This window comes from Toxotes jaculatrix, chromosome 2 (assembly GCF_017976425.1).
Source record: "Toxotes jaculatrix isolate fToxJac2 chromosome 2, fToxJac2.pri, whole genome shotgun sequence".
Lineage (NCBI taxonomy): Eukaryota > Metazoa > Chordata > Actinopteri > Toxotidae > Toxotes > Toxotes jaculatrix.
The window spans coordinates 29,752,736-29,770,414 of record NC_054395.1 but is presented as its reverse complement, the minus strand read 5'-3'; the positions used below and the strand labels follow the sequence as shown (position 1 = coordinate 29,770,414).

The 17,679-nt window shown below is 46.2% G+C and overlaps 2 protein-coding genes across 3 annotated transcripts; one reads left to right on the top strand and one right to left on the bottom strand.

Annotated features, from left to right (window-relative positions):
* LOC121195332 (protein NDRG3-like) lies at window positions 1-14,447 on the top strand. 2 transcript variants are annotated; one of them, XM_041058755.1, is made up of 16 exons: window positions 1-147; window positions 3,552-3,646; window positions 4,089-4,121; window positions 6,407-6,512; window positions 6,668-6,788; window positions 7,627-7,689; window positions 7,780-7,840; window positions 8,090-8,176; window positions 8,422-8,478; window positions 8,576-8,679; window positions 8,996-9,061; window positions 9,171-9,222; window positions 9,319-9,366; window positions 9,640-9,675; window positions 10,023-10,074; window positions 11,884-14,447. In XM_041058755.1, the coding sequence occupies exons 2-16, from the start codon at window positions 3,587-3,589 to the stop codon at window positions 12,051-12,053; spliced, it is 1,116 nt and encodes a 371-aa protein (XP_040914689.1). In that variant the 5' UTR covers window positions 1-147; window positions 3,552-3,586; the 3' UTR covers window positions 12,054-14,447. The 2 variants fall into 2 exon arrangements, with proteins under 2 accessions (XP_040914689.1, XP_040914698.1); XM_041058764.1 differs by having other exon boundaries at window positions 23-147; window positions 3,564-3,646.
* A 332-nt stretch (window positions 14,448-14,779) lies between these two features.
* rfc2 (replication factor C (activator 1) 2) lies at window positions 14,780-17,413 on the bottom strand. Its single transcript, XM_041046269.1, has 6 exons — window positions 17,142-17,413; window positions 16,420-16,525; window positions 16,186-16,287; window positions 15,670-15,928; window positions 15,330-15,590; window positions 14,780-15,141 (listed from the first exon to the last, which is right to left on the bottom strand). Exons 1-6 carry the CDS (start codon window positions 17,374-17,376, stop codon window positions 15,031-15,033), a joined length of 1,074 nt encoding a protein of 357 aa, XP_040902203.1. The 5' UTR covers window positions 17,377-17,413; the 3' UTR covers window positions 14,780-15,030.
* Between the last annotated feature and the right edge of the window lie 266 nt (window positions 17,414-17,679).

The window sequence follows — 17,679 nt, the reverse complement described above, 5'->3', positions numbered from 1 at the left end:
CCGACTGTGAGCCCAGACGGAGAGCAGCCTCGCGACCAGCTCAGCGCCGCTCCGACGCTTAACCGGTCAGCTAACCAGTTAGCTAACCAGTTTAACTAGTCGCTGGATTTAAAGGGATAACTTGAGTAGCTTCTGGAGCTCGTGCCGGTGAGTAACGTTCAGTTCGGTTCAGCAGCTGCTGGAACGACTACTAATCTACTAACTAGCTAGTTAGCTAATTAGCCAGCTAACGGTCAAGTGAGCTGTTAGGTTAGTTGTGTGTGTGTGTGTTGACTAGTAACTGAACTAAGTTAGTTCGGATAAAAAGGTTGGTGTCCGCTCCTCGTGAGGATATCTTCTATGGCGGTGGTGTATTTGGTTACAGGTGTGTGTGTGTGTGTGTGTGTGTGTGTGTGTGTGTGTGTGTGTGTGTGTGTGTGTGTGCGCGCGCGCGCGCGTGTAACAAACGAGGTCTCCCGTAGCAACAGTTGCTAAGCCTAAGCTGTCCGTCTGGAGCTTACATTAGCATCCCAGCTCATTAATTAGGCAGCGTTTACCGTGAGCTCATCTGCAGATTCCTGGGTCTTTGCTCTGAGTGTGTGTGTGCCCGTGTGCCTGTGCGTGCGTGTGCGTGCGTGCCCGTGTGCGTGTGTGTGTGCGTGTGTGCGTGCATGCGTGCGTGCCCGTGTGCGTGTGTGTGTGTGTGTGTGGGCGGACAGCAGAGCCAGGAGCATCGGAACACTCAGTTCAACATGGAAACACAACCTCGTATCTGAGCAGGCTCCAGCTAACGATTGTTGTTGCAGTCGATGTGTTTTTAATTCATTCAGTTCATTAAGTGTTTCTGAAAAATGACGAATGACTGCGGAACAAAATGTCGTCTTCATGTTTCCTCTCTCATCTCCATCCAAATCTTGTCTTTCGGTTTTACAGTCAGTGTGTTTACATGTGTCCTGGGTGTTGTGTTGTGTAGAAGATGAGGACCACACTTCCCAGTATATATACTAAACTATTGCCAAATACCAGCAACAGTAACAGCAACTGTAACTGTGCAACTGTGCTGAAGAGAGAAAACGGGTAGATGCTCTCTGTGCCTTCCCCGGGGGAAGCTCATGCTCAGAGGCTTCACCAAAGAATAAATGAAATGCAGATTACATAAATAACCAAAAACTTTTCTTTCAGCAAAATAATATAAAAGGTCTGCATGTGTTATAGAGTGTGTTTACATGCACACTTCAGGTCAGGTTTTTCCAGATGTCTGTTTTGAGCAGTTTCCCCAAAAGATAGTTAGTTATGAATTGTTTCTGTGTGTGACTGCGGCTGTCAGGAGACGTTCTACGCCTCTAAACTAAAAGTGGGATTGTTGTGACAGTGGATTTAGCTGCATTAGGCTGTTCAGTCCGTCTTTGTGGAGCTTGAGTCAAACTATTGCTGCTGCAGGATGTGGGAAAATCACCAGCTCAGAATGAGCTAGAGAACATTTTAACAAAACGTGAACTTAAATGTATTAATCGTTTTAATTGGTTATTCCATCCATGTTTTGCCACTTAGAGATTATTGTGATAAACTGCTTGGAGGTACTGAAAATGTGAAGTAATATTACACAGTTCTAGGTCTTATTGTCCATACTGGAAACTGGAAACCTACAGAAGTATCCTGGTTATGTGTGAACAAGCCTTTATTCTGCTTCAGAGAAACCAGAACTCATAGACCAGGGTAGCGTGGGATGTAAACACCTGATGCAGGTGTCTGATCAATCTCTGCTGTGTTGGGACTCAGTTATAAATGGCAGATTTTGGGGGTTTGGAGGAGTCGAAGGCACATCTCCACCAACACAGACCAACAGAACCTGCGATGGTACCACACTATGTTCACATCACATCCCCAGATAAGCTAAAAGCACACATTAGTGTCTGGGTTTGATTATGGTCTGAATATGGTGTTTACATGCACCATAGAGAAATCTGGTTGTTTGGCAGAAGCCATGTTTCAGATCGTTTGTGTGCAGGTTCTTTCTTCAGCTCCTTGACATACGAAGCAGTAATTTCTCTACCAGCTGAGTTACCTCAAGATAAGCACCGTGGTTTCTGTCTGCATGGACTCCGCTGCATTTCACACGCTGCTCAATTTAGCTTCTTCTTTTCACCTCCAGTAAGGTTTTGTACAGCTGATGTTGGATTTTAGCAGTTTTAACAGTCACAGTGCGTTTCGTGCTCCGACCTGTGTGTGATCTGATCCGGCTGCTGCAGCTTCACAGTCAGTCCGTTATCGGTTTGGGTCAAATCCAGATCGCCTGCAGGAAGCGCAGCATCCATCCAAAGCACTTTACTGAAACACTGTTACCCAACCTGTCTGCCCACGCACACACACACACACACACACACACGCACACACACGCACACACACACACGCACACACACACACACACACACGCACACACACACACGCACACACACACACACGCACACACACACACACACACACACACGCACACACACGCACACACACGCACACACACACGTAACTGGATGGCTTGTTGCCAATGAGAGATCACTGGCTGTTTCCATTAGATTCACACAGTTGGGTAACTCAGTTTGACAGACCACACACAGAGAGACAGGCAGACAGACAGGCAGACAGACAGGCAGGCAGACAGGCAGACAGACAGGCAGGCAGACAGGCAGACAGGCAGACAGACAGACAGGCAGGCAGACAGGCAGACAGACAGGCAGGCAGACAGGCAGACAGGCAGACAGACAGGCAGGCAGACAGGCAGACAGACAGGCAGACAGGCAGACAGGCAGGCAGGCAGACAGGCAGACAGACAGGCAGGCAGACAGGCAGACAGGCAGACAGGCAGACAGGCAGACAGACAGACAGGCAGACAGGCAGACAGACAGACAGGCAGGCAGACCGACAGGCAGACAGGCAGACAGACAGACAGGCAGACAGGCAGACAGACAGACAGGCAGACAGGCAGGCAGACCGACAGGCAGACAGGCAGACAGACAGACAGGCAGACAGGCAGACAGACAGACAGGCAGACAGGCAGACAGACAGGCAGGCAGACAGACAGACAGGCAGACAGGCAGGTGGCAGAGCTGGGTGATAGAAGCAAAGATCATTCTGGTTTTTGAGTCAAATGATTATTATATTAGTGTGAATGGGGTGTTGTCAGGAACCAAAAAGTCTCAAAACGTCTAAAATTCAGAACTAAGCTTAAATTAAAGTAGTTAGTAAAGCTGAATTTTTTAGGTCTTAATTTACACATGAACCTCGGTTCAGACTTTTCCATAGTCTTTTTCAGCCAGGGCAGCCTGGACACTGTGTCAATGACTAATTATTAAACTAAACTAATGACTAATGACTAATTCTTCGGTCTGTATAATGTGAACGATGGATGTTTCAGGCGTCTGTTTTGTCTCTGCCACTGTGTGTGTCAGTTTATTCCTTTATTGTCCCACAACTGGGGACATGAATCTCTGCATTTTACCCACACACGAGTGTCAGTGATGTTGTGAATATATAATAGATCAGTCTGTGTTTGTGTCTTATCTTAATTCGTCTGTCAGTCTGTCTCAAAGTTGCCTGGCAGTACAGCGGTCCTATGATGGAGGAGCTTCACGATGTCCAGCTGACTGAGATCAAACCACTCCTGACAGGACAGGTGAGGGGGCGGGGCTTAACCTGGGTCGTGGCTGTTGTTCAGGTGCTGCTGAGTAAGGTGGATGTTTACGGCTTCACCCAATGTGCTGTTCAGGAAAAAAAATCAATACCAAAAGACCCAAGTGACCTGTGGTTTCCTGCAGCACAATGAGCTGAGTTAACAAGAACGAAGCTCGATCTTTTATTTGAACAGATTTACTGAATAACTGTAAACATGTAAGAAATTTCATATAAGAACAAAAAGGTGTTTTTCCTCCATGTTGACCTTCATCATCCCACCTTGAGTTAGTTCATGTTAAATTTCCACTTACAGTTGTTTTCCAAATGTTTTGATGGTGTGAACACAGAGACATTTGATGAAAATGCATTCACAGATAAAAACTTTATTTCTGGAAAAAATTCACAGCAATTAATGATTGAAGAATTTCTCTCTGTCTCTTCAGAATGGGAGAAATCTCCAGGACTTCGACTGTCAGGTAAGTTCAGTAAACTCAACTCAGAGCAGATTACAGAGGAAGATTTCATTACAGTTTAAGCATAAATGTCTTTGTGATGAAACATTTGTCATATAATAGTAATGATATAACAACATGCTGATGTATTTACATCATGACTGTTTACAACAGCAGAACACGAGTGAAAGTAAGAGGGATGTGGTTTTTATGACATTCAAGCTTCAGAAAAAAAGACTATGTAATGAGAAGCACCAGGATCTGTCTGACTGAGCGGAGATGATGATGATAATTAATCAGAGCAGAATCCTCTGAATTCTTACAGTTTAGGAAAAGAGGAGCGAAACAGTTCAGGCGTGTTCAGGAGGTCACGTCTAAAGAAAACACCACGTACTCAGAGCAGCACAAGTGTTCAAACCCTAGCCTGAAGGTAGACGGATCATTGCCAGCTGAACACACAGACACTGATCAGCAGAGCTAACGTCATTACAGCAGGTCAGTTTACATCGATGACTGATCACAGAGTCACAGCTCGGCCTCTGTCTGTTCCTCCAAAACATCCTGTCAGTGACTGTGAATCCATATCACCCACCTCTGTTCAGCAGTCGGCCGAAAAACAACAGTTCGTTCAGGAGCTGAGTCAGGTCAGAGTCAGGTCAGAGTCAGGTCAGAGTCAGGTCAGAGTCAGGTCAGAGTCAGGTCAGAGTCAGGTCAGAGTCGGCATTTCTACAACTGAATCTCAGTGATGTGGACAAATAAACTCTGTATATGCAGAACACTGTTTGCATAGAATGTTTGGCTGTGGAGGTCTGACTGTTGTTCTGTATGTCCTCTCGGCAAACAAGAAGTAAAACATCACCACACTTAACATAATATTTTTTTATATCCGTCTGAACAGTGGGGGAGAAAACTCTAATTAAAAGTACCCTGATGTCTCAGGTGACTGAGATATCGTTTCCTTATCGTGTTTTACGATTTTTATTTTGTGATTGGTGGAATTTGATTTCCCTGTGGAATGAGAGACGTCACACATCAGAGGAGAGGAAGGAGTGGACGGAGCTGGAGAGAAATCAAGACCAAACCGTGATGAAGGATGAAAGAACGGCGACAAACTGTGATTGGCTGTTTGGACCTTACGGCTCTCAGCCAGTGACACAAGAGATTATTCCTCCTGATCCAATCACGCCGCCCCCACTTTCTCTTTCTTCTTTCACTTGACAGAAGACTAAATGACAGCAAGGCCGACCTCTGTCTCTCCTTCTGTCTCCTCTGACCTCTCTGTCTCTGTCCTCTCTGAAACATTTTTCTCTTTCCTGTTATCTGTCTGTGAAACCTTCAAACTTTAATGCTCTCTTAAAGTCTCCTCTGTCTTCCTCCTCCTTTCTTGTGTCAGGATGTCTGACTCTCTGGAATTGCACCAGATCTCCTGTTCTTTAGGAGTTGGGGTGGTGAGTTAGCCGGTTAGCCGTTCATTAGCCTGCTCTCCTGAGTCATGCTTTGCCAGGATCTAGCTGATTAGCTGCTTAGCCTCCTCACCTTTTTTAACTGCATACACACTGTTAGCAGGCAGGCACTTAGCTGTTTTAACTGCTCACATGTATGTATTGTGTTTCTGTTGTATGATATAAAATCCTGATTGTAGAAAAAGCGTGCACACGAATGTGAAGAAGCCGAGGAGCCATTAAAAGGATCGTCAGGTCTTTCCATGGTCGGTTCATTAACAGGATTACTAACAGGATAACACCTCAGCCTATGAACATATGAAACCATTCACCCGTCCATTTTTCAGCCTGTAATAAGCTGATACAGACACAGCAGATAATACTGGGGGTGGCCACGCTGCTGTTTCACATGAAATCACATCTTTCCACATTCTGATTTCTAAACACGTGAACCAGCCGAACCACGTCCCAGAATTAAAATGTGGTGTGTTCGTGTGCACAGTGGATGTCCTGTTCTTCTCTGGCACTTTCCTCTGTCGTTGGTTGGAAATACAAACAAGAATGAAGACGATGAAGCAGCTTCTGATGATTCCTGACCGAATATTTCTTCATGTCTTCCAGTATCCTGCTGCTGCTGCTTGGGGAGGAATTTTTTTGTCTTCAGTTGTTTGAAAGAACACAAAATCCTGAAATCGTGAGCTGTTGACTTTTTGTGGGATATCACGTGTTACTGATTCCTTTACTCATGTTAAGTTGAAGCGGGAGAGGCCCAGCTGGTACACGCCCCGTGTGAAGATCCTGCTGGAGTGTTTGATGTGGATGCTGACAGGATGATGTTTATGTGTTGTTCTCTGTGTTGTTGTTCAGGAGCACGATGTGGAGACAGCCCACGGTGTGCTGCACGTTACCATGAGGGGCGTTGCTAAGGGCAACCGACCCACAATCCTCACCTACCATGACATCGGACTTAACCGTGAGTAAACCCTCACACACATTTACAGTCATTATACAGCATGTGTGTAAACACATGGACTTCATTCATTTTTTTTGTTGATACGTTCTGTTTTACATTCTGTGAAGCTGAAAAAGGTATTATTAAATAATGTGTGTGTGTGTGTGTGTGTGTAGATAAGTCTTGTTTCAACAGTCTGTTTAACTACGAGGACATGCAGGAAGTGACACAGCATTTTTCAGTTCTGCATGTTGATGCTCCAGGACAGCAGGAGAACGCTCCCATATTCCCCACCGGGTAACACGCACACACACACACACGCACACACAGACACAGACACAGACACACACACACACACACACACACACACACACACACACACACACACACACACACGCACACGCACACACAGACACACACACACACACACAGACACACACACACACACACACACACACACACACACACACACACACCTGTCCCTTGTTATTTTCCACTGGGTAACGTGCACCAGTGTTACCTCCAGGCTCAGACGTGATTTGTTGTTGTTCTTTGAGACAAAGTTGTCACCGTTGAATCCTGGGTGTGTTGTAAATAAATTCTAAACAAGCTCACCATATCAACTAAAAACATGAGGATTTCTCTGTTTTGTGTTTTTTTTCTGCTGCCTCCAAGTGGCCAAAGAAATATTTACAGTACTGTGGGTCAGCAGGTTGAACAAAAACTCTACAAGGCAACGCGTCACCTTTTAGTTTCAGGCGACATGTTGAACATTGATGTTGAACCTTTACCTGCAGTTTAGATGTCGGATATTTGTTTGTATGTTTGTCAGCTTTGTATTCAAGATATTTACATAAATGATATTAGCCCCAGTTGGACAACATGTTAAACCAGTTGGACTCCAGTTGAAGACATGATGCTGGACTATGTTTTTATTCCGTCTTCTCCTTTAAAATATTCAAACACAGGTTTAAATGAACTGATATAAAAGCCACTCCGTGTGCTCTCTGTCTTCATATAATATTATATAATTATAATATTCATATATAATTATGGTGAAATTACTCAACTGCTTCCAGAGCATCAGTGCAAAAGTGAGTTGTGTGTGTGTTGTGTTGTGTGTGCGTGTGTGCAGGTACCAGTACCCCACCATGGATGAGCTGGCTGAGATGCTGCCGTCTGTCCTCACACAGCTACAGTGAGTCTGCTGTCTTCCTTGAAATGAAATGCATGATGGGTGTTTTTTAGCAGGAACTAATTCACCCTGGTGTGTGTGTGTTGTCCTCAGGGTGAAGAGTGTGATGGGTATCGGGGTTGGAGCTGGAGCCTACATCCTCACCAAACTGGCTGTAAGTGAACACACTTCATGGATTGAGTTGAATTGTGGAGAAGCTCAGACAGAGGCTGTGACAGGACACACTGTGACTGGAGGGTTGCTGGTTTGAATCCTGGAGCAACTTGGAAACACTACTCCACCATTCAAAAGCTCGTTAAAGCTCAGTTAATGTCAACTGTCTCCTTCCTGTCACATCACGTCCTGCTGCTGCTGCTAATAAGAGCGGCTGATGATGGTGACGATGAATGCCGTTGTCTTTCAGCTGAATGAGCCCAGTCTGGTGGAGGGTTTAGTCCTGATCAACATTGACCCCTGTGCCAAAGGCTGGGTGGACTGGGCTGCCTCTAAGGTAACACACACACACACACACACACACACACGTTCGTACAGATGTCTTTGTGAGGACGGTCATTAACGTGATGCATTCCCTAGCCCCGAACCCTAAACCATAAAAACTGAATGCCTAACTCGAACCAAAACCCAATTCTAACAGTTTGCACTGTCGGCTGCAGAGTGAAAGGTGAAAGCAGCTGGGATTGTCTGCTGATGAGTATAAACTGAAACATCATGTTAAAATGTGCTTTGTTCCTACAGCTGAGCGGCTGGACGAGCAACTTGGTCGACATCATCATGGGACACCACTTCAGCACTGTGAGGACAAACAGAGACAGAGACGCACTGCGTTGTTTTATAAGTATCACCTCTGTCAGCTGATGAGTCTCTACTGAGCCGCTAACTGTGTTTGTAGGATGAGTTAACGGAGAATAAGGAGATCATCCAGACGTACAGACTGCACATCTCTCAGGATATACCCCAGGACAACCTGGCTATGTTCTACAGCAGCTACGACAGGTACGACACCACAGACTGTGGGACAACCTGTGTCCCTCACAGGGACGAAAAAATGAGAACACGGACAGTGTGAAAGTAGATGAAGCCACAGAGAATCTGCAGCTGCCCTCGTCTTTACTGTCCTCCCCTCGTTGTCCATCTGTCCAGACACAGTGTTGCTGTTGGACCGTTGTCTTCAGCAGCAGCAGCTGTGGATGTGTAAATGTGTAAACACACAATAGTTTGCTAACAAGTTCACTGTCAACTTAAAAGCTGATGATATGACAAAGCTGTGTTGGTGTGTGTGTGCATGTGTGTTACTGTGTGTGCTTGTTAGTCGTACTGAGTTGCAGATGGAGCGGCCGGTCCCTGGTCTGAACGAAAACTCGGTCACCACACTCAGGTACCTCCTGTCTGATTTCAGCACCGTAACATATCACCAACATGTCTGATTTCTGCTGACACTTCCTGTTACTCAGTCTGAATCCTGTGTGTGTGTCTGTCTGTCTCAGGTGTCCTGCTCTGCTGGTGGTTGGAGACACGTCGCCTGCTGTTGATGCTGTGGTGAGTGTCTGCACTGTTTCCATAACAACAGCCAGTATGTGATGTCACATTGTTGTAACTACAGTGTGTGTGTGTGTGTGTTGCTTTGCCCTGCAGGTGGAGTGTAACTCCAGACTTAACCCCACCAAGACCACCCTGCTCAAGGTACCAGTCTGTCTTTCCGTCTGCGTCTCTCTGTCCGTGCTGGTCTGTCTCTGTCTCCTGTAACTCACAGTCCTACCTTTAGCTGAATTCTGGCCAACTGTGGACACACCTGTCCGTGAATTTGGGAGTGACGCCGTGTTTAGCAGGTGTAGCATGTTTGGTTTTGGATTTGATAACAGTTCAAATGTAAAGTGAGAATAAGTTTGAGTTGTGGTCGTACCCTCCATGGGATTGTGTTCTCAGCAGATGTTGTGTTATTTGTCTCTCTGCTAGATGGCAGACTGTGGAGGACTTCCTCAGGTGGTGCAGGTGAGTCTGAGCCATTCACTCTGTAATGTGTTCACACTTTTCAAGTCTTAAAACAGTATTGACATGTTCGTGTGTATGCCCGTGTCAGCAGGACAGGTGCAGAGGCCAATAACACTTTTTACAGAACAAACACAAACGTTGGTGTCAGGAACTTAAAGTCTGTCCGTCTCAGTTACTGAACCACTGTTTACCAGATTTACCTGTGAACTCCGTATTATTCAGCATCATTATGTTCTTTGTCAGTCAGTCAGACGCTGTGTTTGTCACACGGCTCTTTGAAGATAACGGATGATCAGTTTTATACTTACGCTTCGTTCTGACTGGACTGTGTGGTTTTCTTTCCTCAGCCTGGAAAACTCGCAGAGGCCTTCAAGTATTTTGTGCAGGGGATGGGCTACAGTGAGTATCAGTGATTCCTTACATGTAGCTGGAAGTGCAGGATCACTGTCTCTCCCATGTTTCTGCCCTGACGTTAACATGATCCCGTTATATGTCCTAACCACTGTGAATGTGGTGTCGATTTCATTTTCTTTTTCTCTAACAAACAAGTGTTTATTATTTCATTCATTCATTCATTCATTCATTCATTCATTAGCAGAATTACGTAAATTTAAACTGGGAATGGACCTTTAAAGCTGCTGCTCGTGTGTGTGTGTGTGTGTGTGTGTGTGTGTGTGTGTGCGCGCGTGCGTGCGTGCGTGTGTGTGTGTGTCCAGCCCTACCTCACTAACTGTAAGTAGCAGTGTGCAGTGTTGTACAACAGCATATGAAGCAGTTGGATTTCCTGAACACACAAATAAATGGTTTGTGTGTGTGTGTGTGTGTATTCTATATTTAAAACTAGTTATTTCTCAACCTGTCCTCCTTCCTTTCTCTCTCTCCCACTCTGTCCTTGTTTCTTCCAGTCCCTCATGTTGTATTAAACCACCTGAGCAGCCAATCAGGTATCAGGATTTCAACCAGAATCCTAAACCCCTCCCCCTCCTGACCGCCCTCCGTTTCCATCTTTGTTTCTCTGTTATCTGTTGTTAGTCCTTTCCCTTGTGTGTGTGTGTGTCTTTGTGTGTGTCTGCATGCCGTTGATCAGCTGATCACACTGATTTTTTCCCCTGCAGTGAAAGTGACCAGCAGGCCGTGCTGCATGCCAACACTTCAGCTCCGTTCACACTGCAGCCGTCCAGGCTCGATGCTCAGCTGCTGCTCGTGTCTCACACACACACACACACACACACACACACACACACACACACACACACACACACACACGACGTGACAGTGATGAGAGGAGGAACAGTAGCAGATGATGCTGAATCTGTTTTGTTCAAGTTAAAAGTCTTTTCCCTCTTTGGGAATGTGACGTCCCCAAACCTGGAACCTTCTGTAGCACGAGGGCGTGAGAACCTGTTAGACTCTGGTTCTAGGTTCTGTCAGATGCAGTGTTGGACAAATGCTGTTAGAACGTGACAAAGAACATATTTTTTAACCTTGTTTGGTCGTTGAGTTCAGTTGTTGGACAGACAGCAGTGGAATAAATGCAGGGCCGCAACTACTGATTATTTTCAATATAATCTGCTGGAATTACAGCATCAAATCACACATCAGATGCTCTGCATCAGAACATCACCTGTACTTTAACACACCTCCCTGTAGTGCTTAGCTAACTGTTGTTAGTGCCCCATTGTTTCCAGTTAGCTGCTGCTTTCCATCCCCCCAAGGGATCCAGGGACAGTTAGGTCTGACCTCCTGAGGAGGGCTGAACTGTAGCTCCAGGAACTGAAGCAGCGGCAGTGCGGTGGAAACACATTAGGCTATGGGTCATTAAGTTCCTGTGGCAGGAAACACTTTAACGTGTGTGGCTCAGGTCTGTGATGGAAGATGATTTTACTGGGATCAAAACGCTGATTAATCCTGATCTGCACGTTGATGTGTGCAGCGTTTGTGGTTTTGGTTCCTGTGGTAAAATGTGGCTCAGAGCAGCTGGAACATTTTTACCTGCGGTGTGAACGGAGCCTCAGACTCACCACCATCAGGTTTGAATCCAGCCGCTCAGCCGCAGCGACGACGATTCAAATCAGCTCGCGCTGGTTGGACAGTGACGTCTGAAATGACCCGCTGTCCAACGAGCAGGTTACCCACACACCTGAACCAGCAGCGCGAGGATGCATTCTGTTATTCACAACTCGCTCGTGTCTCTGTGTCGCCCCCCAGTGCCCACAGCAGGTATGACCCGGCTGGTTCGCTCCAGGACCCACTCGGCCTCCAGCGTTGGCTCCACCGACGGCGTCCGGAGCCGCAGTACCACCAACACACTGCCAGAGGGCGCTAACACCACCAGCCCGGAGCATACAGCACCAGACACCATTGAAATGAGCGCATAGGACTGTTCCTTGTCCCTCCCCTCACATGCTGTGTTGACCTGAACCTGACGGCGCAGCCACACAGTCCTGCTGTTTTACTGTACACGTTCTTCCCAAATTAATGAAAAGGTCACTAACATCATTTAACGTAGAGACGCTCAGATATCTTCCCGCTGAGTTTAGGGAGTGTAGATTTGACCTGCGTCCGCCATGTTGGCTCCGTTATCCTTCGCTCTTTAGGATGCTGACGGTGGTCTGTAGTTCCCCTCCTCTCTGGAGCCAAACGGTTGCCATGGTGACGCTGTAGATGTAACTTTGTTCTGATAGTTGTTCATGGTGGTGCTGTTGGTTGATATGGAACTAGTTTCTGAAAAAGACAAACCTTTTTTTTCCGACTTGTAAAGTTACAGTAACCTTAAAGGAATATTTCACCAAACCCAACGGTTTATTTCAGAATAATCTTTACATCCGGTTCTTTTCCCTCAAGTTCCGTTCTTCATGAGGATCCAGGGGAATTTGATGACAAGTTTTACATCAGCAAAACAAATATGAAGAAACCCTCAGATAATAAGACTGAATGATCTGTGACAGGTTTTAAACGACGAGCTGTCGGTCCGTCTCTTTGAATCAGAAACAGAAGCTCGTCTCAGTAACGTTTTCAGAAACATGAGAGGCTTTAGGCCCAGTTTGTTCCTCTCACCTGTTCATCATCACACTCCAGTCACAGCGTCTGTTTCTCTGAACATACCTGACAGCCTTTAAACCAGTCACAGCGCCGGTTAACATCACTAACCGCTGCTCGGTAATCATCCACACACGGTTAGAATCCGGTTTTCTGTTCCAAACGAAGATGATGTGGACCAAAATGAAAAGTTTGTTAATGATCATGTTGCTCTCTGATATTTTTCATTCATGTTCTGACAGAGATCGTTTATATTTTCACTTCCAAAATGAGCAGAGAGATGTGCGACAGATGTGCGACAGATGTGTGGCAGATGTGTGACAGATGTGTGATCCAGCAGCAGACTCAGAGGAGTCAGGAGATCCTTCAGAACAGACAGATGTTAAAGAACCGTCAGTAAAACTGAAGCTTAGTCCTGTGACCTGAGTGTGATGTGACAACGTTAGAGGCACAAACTGGGACTGACCGTGTCCACCAGTTTCTTCATGTGTTCATATTTTCATTGGTACACTTTTCCTGACGTGAGTGTTTCCTCTGTGGTGACACCGGATACTCACTCAGACTGAGGATTTCATTCAGCTCAGTTTATTTCATACACACATTTAAAACGACAGCTTCAGGATGTTTGAGTCTTAGATGTTCAGATGCTGAAGCAGGACTTTGAGTTTGAATTGTGTCAGCAGTGGCTGCTGCTGTTATTTCTGATAAACTGATTTCCAATCGTTCCCAGGTGAATTACTGATCGATCCTCTGATGCAGATGTTGAAACCAGCCCTGACCTGTTACCTCTTCCGTTCCTTCTCTGTTAATCTACAGGGTTTTTTCTTTCTGAAGCCGCCTGCTCTCTGTTCCTCGGCCTGTTGGCAGCATGCTCGTTGTGGAGATTGGCATGAAAACTGTGCAGTGGTGTAGTGAGTAACTGATGTTGTCCAGCGGTGAACCCGCCTCTCTCTTCTCGGAGATGGGGGGTTACACACACCGCCACATAGACTAATACCGAACCTAAGCTCTGTGCGTTGTGCTGTTGCGGATCCAGTTCTCGGTCCTCTGGCCTGGATCCGGTCTGCAGGGTTTAGCTGAGTCAAAGTGACGGAGCATTTTTCACTAATGATTGAACTGAAAACAGAAACAGCCGTTTTCACCGGGCAGTGATAGCGTGTTGGTTACTGATCATCACGCAGACTGATGCGGTTTGATGTGATGCTCTGACTGTGCGCCGCTGATTGGATGAGCTGCAGCTGAGGGTCAGAGTCCTGCTGCTTGTGCTGCTCGTGTGGGCGTGGCCTCTGTAGGCCCAGGTGGTGATGCTGAACCAGGGGTTGAAAGCTCTGCTCTGCGTCGTGTTGCTGCCCCCTGCTGGAGGACTCAACAACGGATTCCAGAGCAGGAAATGAGTCCTGGTGTTTTTGTTTTCAGAAGCACATGAAGGTTTAGTTTCGTGTAAAAGGACCAGTCTGTACTTAGATCATAGCACTGAGGCGTTTCCCGGATCAGCAGGGCCCACCCACAAACTGTTGCTCTAACGTCACCTGTAGACGAGGCGAATATTTAGTTCTTTATTCTATATATACTCACTGTCTGTTACTGCTGTCAATATTTATTACAACTGTTACTTTGGAGATTTGTACTGAAGCGTCAGTAGCTGATCTGTTACACTGAGGCTTGTTCTCTCTAGATGTTGTTCCATGACTTTTACTGTAAACGAGGTTTGTAACGAAATAAAGTTTGGTATTCAAAAATGATTTATGATTTATCGTATAATTTATTTAAAATAAGGTTTATGAATGACATTTGTCCTTGGATACCACATTAAAAAAGTTTTATAAATGTTTTACCTTTAAAATAAAATACTGAAAAATAAGAAGTCAACACATCTGGCTGCATCTGTAAAACTGTTTGTTTTCCAGATTTCTCTGTTGGCTGTGAAGTGAATAAGTCACTGGTCTTAATCATCATCGAAACCTTTCATGATTCTCTGAACTGGAGGTAAATTTCAGTCACATTTTCACAGAGAAACAAACTTCAAAATGTGTCACTGATACTTAAATCAACAAAACACGTCAGCTCTATTTAATGAAAAGATTTATTTCTCTTTTTTTTGTACATCATTTTGTTTCCACAGACACAAAATGGCAGCTGTGAGGACTGGAACAGGTGCGACAGGTAAACTCAGATACAGACAACCAATCAAACATTTTCCTCAGGCGTCAGGTTGAGGTGCTGCTTAGAGCATCTGAAGAAGCGTGAACTACAACGTTCACCCAGGACAGAGTCCAGCACTGTGAGGACGCAGCAGCGGGTGGGGGGTCGGGGGGTTCAGCTGGCAGCAGGGGGCGCCGTCTTGCTGCAGAGCCGACCCAGCAGACCAGCCATCTGCAGCAGGGAGTTCACGCCTTCAGCCACCCGCATGTGAGTGTAACCGATCTCCTGAAGGAAAGACGCACAAATTTACAACACAATGAGATTTAGAACTGACCTTAATAATTTATGATTAAACAGCTGCAACTAACCATTATTTTCATGATCTAGTAATCTGTCCATTACTGTTGCAACTAAACAGTTAACCCTTTATTCTAACAAAAAACAAACATGTCAGGGGGCGGAGTTCTGCTCACCTTGATGAACTCCAGTTTGAGGTACTCGGCCATCTGGTAGGTCTTGCAGACCCTGAAGATGTTTCCGATAATGTCCTCTGGAGAGTAGCCCAGAGCCCACAGCTGCTCCACCACCTTGTAGGCCTCGTCGATGCTCCCTTTCACACAGTGTCCCAGCATGCTTTTTACCAGCAGAGGGTGAGGCTCGTCACACACCTTGAAGACGTTCTCGCTGTTGATGTAGCCAAAGCCGGAGTTGGTGGACTGCAGGTTGTTCAGCGCCTGGAAGCACAAAAACAGGGTCAGCAGGACGACCACACGCCTCTGAGGCCAGAACCAGACTCTCGGCTCCTCCTCTCACTTGTCTCATGTCTCCCTGGGCGGTGAAGATAACGGCCTCCAGCCCGTCGTCAGACACAGACAGATGCTCCTTCTCCACCACCTCCTGCAGGCGGGCGAGGATCTGTCCGTCGGTCAGTTTGGAATAACGCAACACAGCGCAGCGAGACTGGATCGGCTCGATGATCTTATCTGAGGCATTACAGGCGAGAGCGAAGCGCGTTGTCTTTGAGTAGATCTCCATGATCCTCCTCAGAGCCTGCTGAGCTCCATCTGTCATGCTGCAGGGAGGGAAACATGGAGACAACGCTGTCATGACATGATATCACCTGAAGGGTTTTTAAAGGCCTGGAAAGGTGAAAGTTTCCAGTATTCCACAAGTAAAAAAGGCCAAAATCAGACAAAGTCAAACTGTTTTCTGTCTCTCTCGTCCCTTTAACTGTCTGGTGACCTCTTTGATTTGTCTTGAGCTCACTGACCCGGACTTCTGTAATGTTAAAGCCAGAGTCAGGACCCGATCGTGCTCCTACCGTCTCACCTGTCGGCTTCGTCCAGGATGATGATCTTGTGTCGTCCTTTGGGCAGTGTGACTTTCTGCTGAGCAAACATCTTGATCTTGTTCCTCACCACGTCGATTCCCCTACAGACACAACAGCAGCAGTCATCATCCACTCACCAGCTGACACAACACCAAACGTGCACGAAAGCCAGTCCTCTGCTTTCCTGAGAGTCGGGTTTTTGTTTATCAGGTTATTTCCAGTTGAGGCCTCACCTGTCATTTGAAGCGTTGAGCTCCAGCACGGCGTCCTTCATGGAAGCTCCCAGCAGCGCTCGGGCCAAACACAGGATGCTGGTGGTCTTTCCTGTGCCGGGAGGACCTGGATCACAACAGACAGAGATTTCTTCTTTTTTTTCTTCACACAAATGATCAGATTTGATACCAAAGTATTTCACAACTTGCTGTGAAGAAAGGAGCCTAGATCTGAAAAGATTAGTTGATTAATCGATTAGTCCAGATTAATAGATTATCTTTGAGTTTGTGTGAGTGAGAAACAAACAGTAAATCACTCTGGATAGAAACACACACTCTGACCTGACTTCATTACTGGGTCATGTCTAACTGCAGTGGGTTTTGGTGTAGATCTTCCTGGTTCAGTGTGGTCCTGATGTGAATAAAACGGTGAATTCTCCCTTTTCTCTCTTTCATAAGTAAAACGATGCTGTTCAGTATTACACGTTAAGTTTCCCTTAATGTGGCAGAGGATGTCAGGATGTGGACAAAGTCAAAAGGGACATATCTTAGGCTTTATACATGAAATGTAAAACCTTCTGAGGCTTTTTTTCAAGGAGCTGGATTCAGTGTTTTCAGACCTGCAGAGTCCCGGTAACCGGAGCTCCCTGCTCACCGTGCAGTGACTGTGCTGCTGTCAAAGCGGACCAACTTTATTCTGGACTCTGTATTTCCACCGCCTCCGTGTTCCTGCACAAACTGACCTGCGATGATGATGTTGGGGACGTTTCCCTCTCTGGCGAACACCTCCAGCCGGCTCACCGTCTCCTCATTCCCCACGATCTCGTTCAGCTTCAGCGGACGGTATTTTTCCACCCAGGGTAATTCGTAGGCGCTGCCGGAGCTTTTCGACGAACTCTCCCCGGCTTCTGTGCCCGTCTTCAGTGCGCTTTCTGTCGGTTTCTGCTCACAGCTCGGCTCCACCATGTCCACGTCCATGATAACTGTCTCTGCTCCGACAGCCCGCGAACAGCAGCACAGCTTTTCCCTCCTGGCAACCGTACGACAACAAACTGACACCTCATTGGCCGAACGTTTATCGGTGAAGGCAGTGATTGGCCGAGAAAAACACGGCAAAAATCTCGCGATATTTACATCCACAACAATCGAAGTTAAAGACGCCAAAACAGATAAACAAGAAATAATTTAAAATTACAAATGATCAGTTCTACAGAGTTTTATTATTGTATGTGGTTAATTGCTTTGTCTTTTTCTCTCTCGTAGGTTTCTCTAATGGACTAA

What these genes read in the sequence shown, in the direction of transcription:
- LOC121195332 (XM_041058755.1), top strand. Translation starts at nt 3,587, where the DNA reads ATGATGGAGGAGCTTCACGATGTCCAGCTGACTGAGATCAAACCACTC. An exon ending in CCATGACATCGGACTTAACC is followed by an intron (nt 6,513 to 6,667) that starts GTGAGTAAACCC and finishes GTGTGTGTGTAG; the next exon opens with ATAAGTCTTGTTTCAACAGT. An exon ending in GCTCCCATATTCCCCACCGG is followed by an intron (nt 6,789 to 7,626) that starts GTAACACGCACA and finishes GCGTGTGTGCAG; the next exon opens with GTACCAGTACCCCACCATGG.
- rfc2 (XM_041046269.1), bottom strand. Translation starts at nt 17,376, where the DNA reads ATGGACGTGGACATGGTGGAGCCGAGCTGTGAGCAGAAACCGACAGAA. An exon ending in CCCCAACATCATCATCGCAG is followed by an intron (nt 16,526 to 17,141) that starts GTCAGTTTGTGC and finishes GTTGTGATCCAG; the next exon opens with GTCCTCCCGGCACAGGAAAG. An exon ending in CTCAACGCTTCAAATGACAG is followed by an intron (nt 16,288 to 16,419) that starts GTGAGGCCTCAA and finishes TTGTGTCTGTAG; the next exon opens with GGGAATCGACGTGGTGAGGA.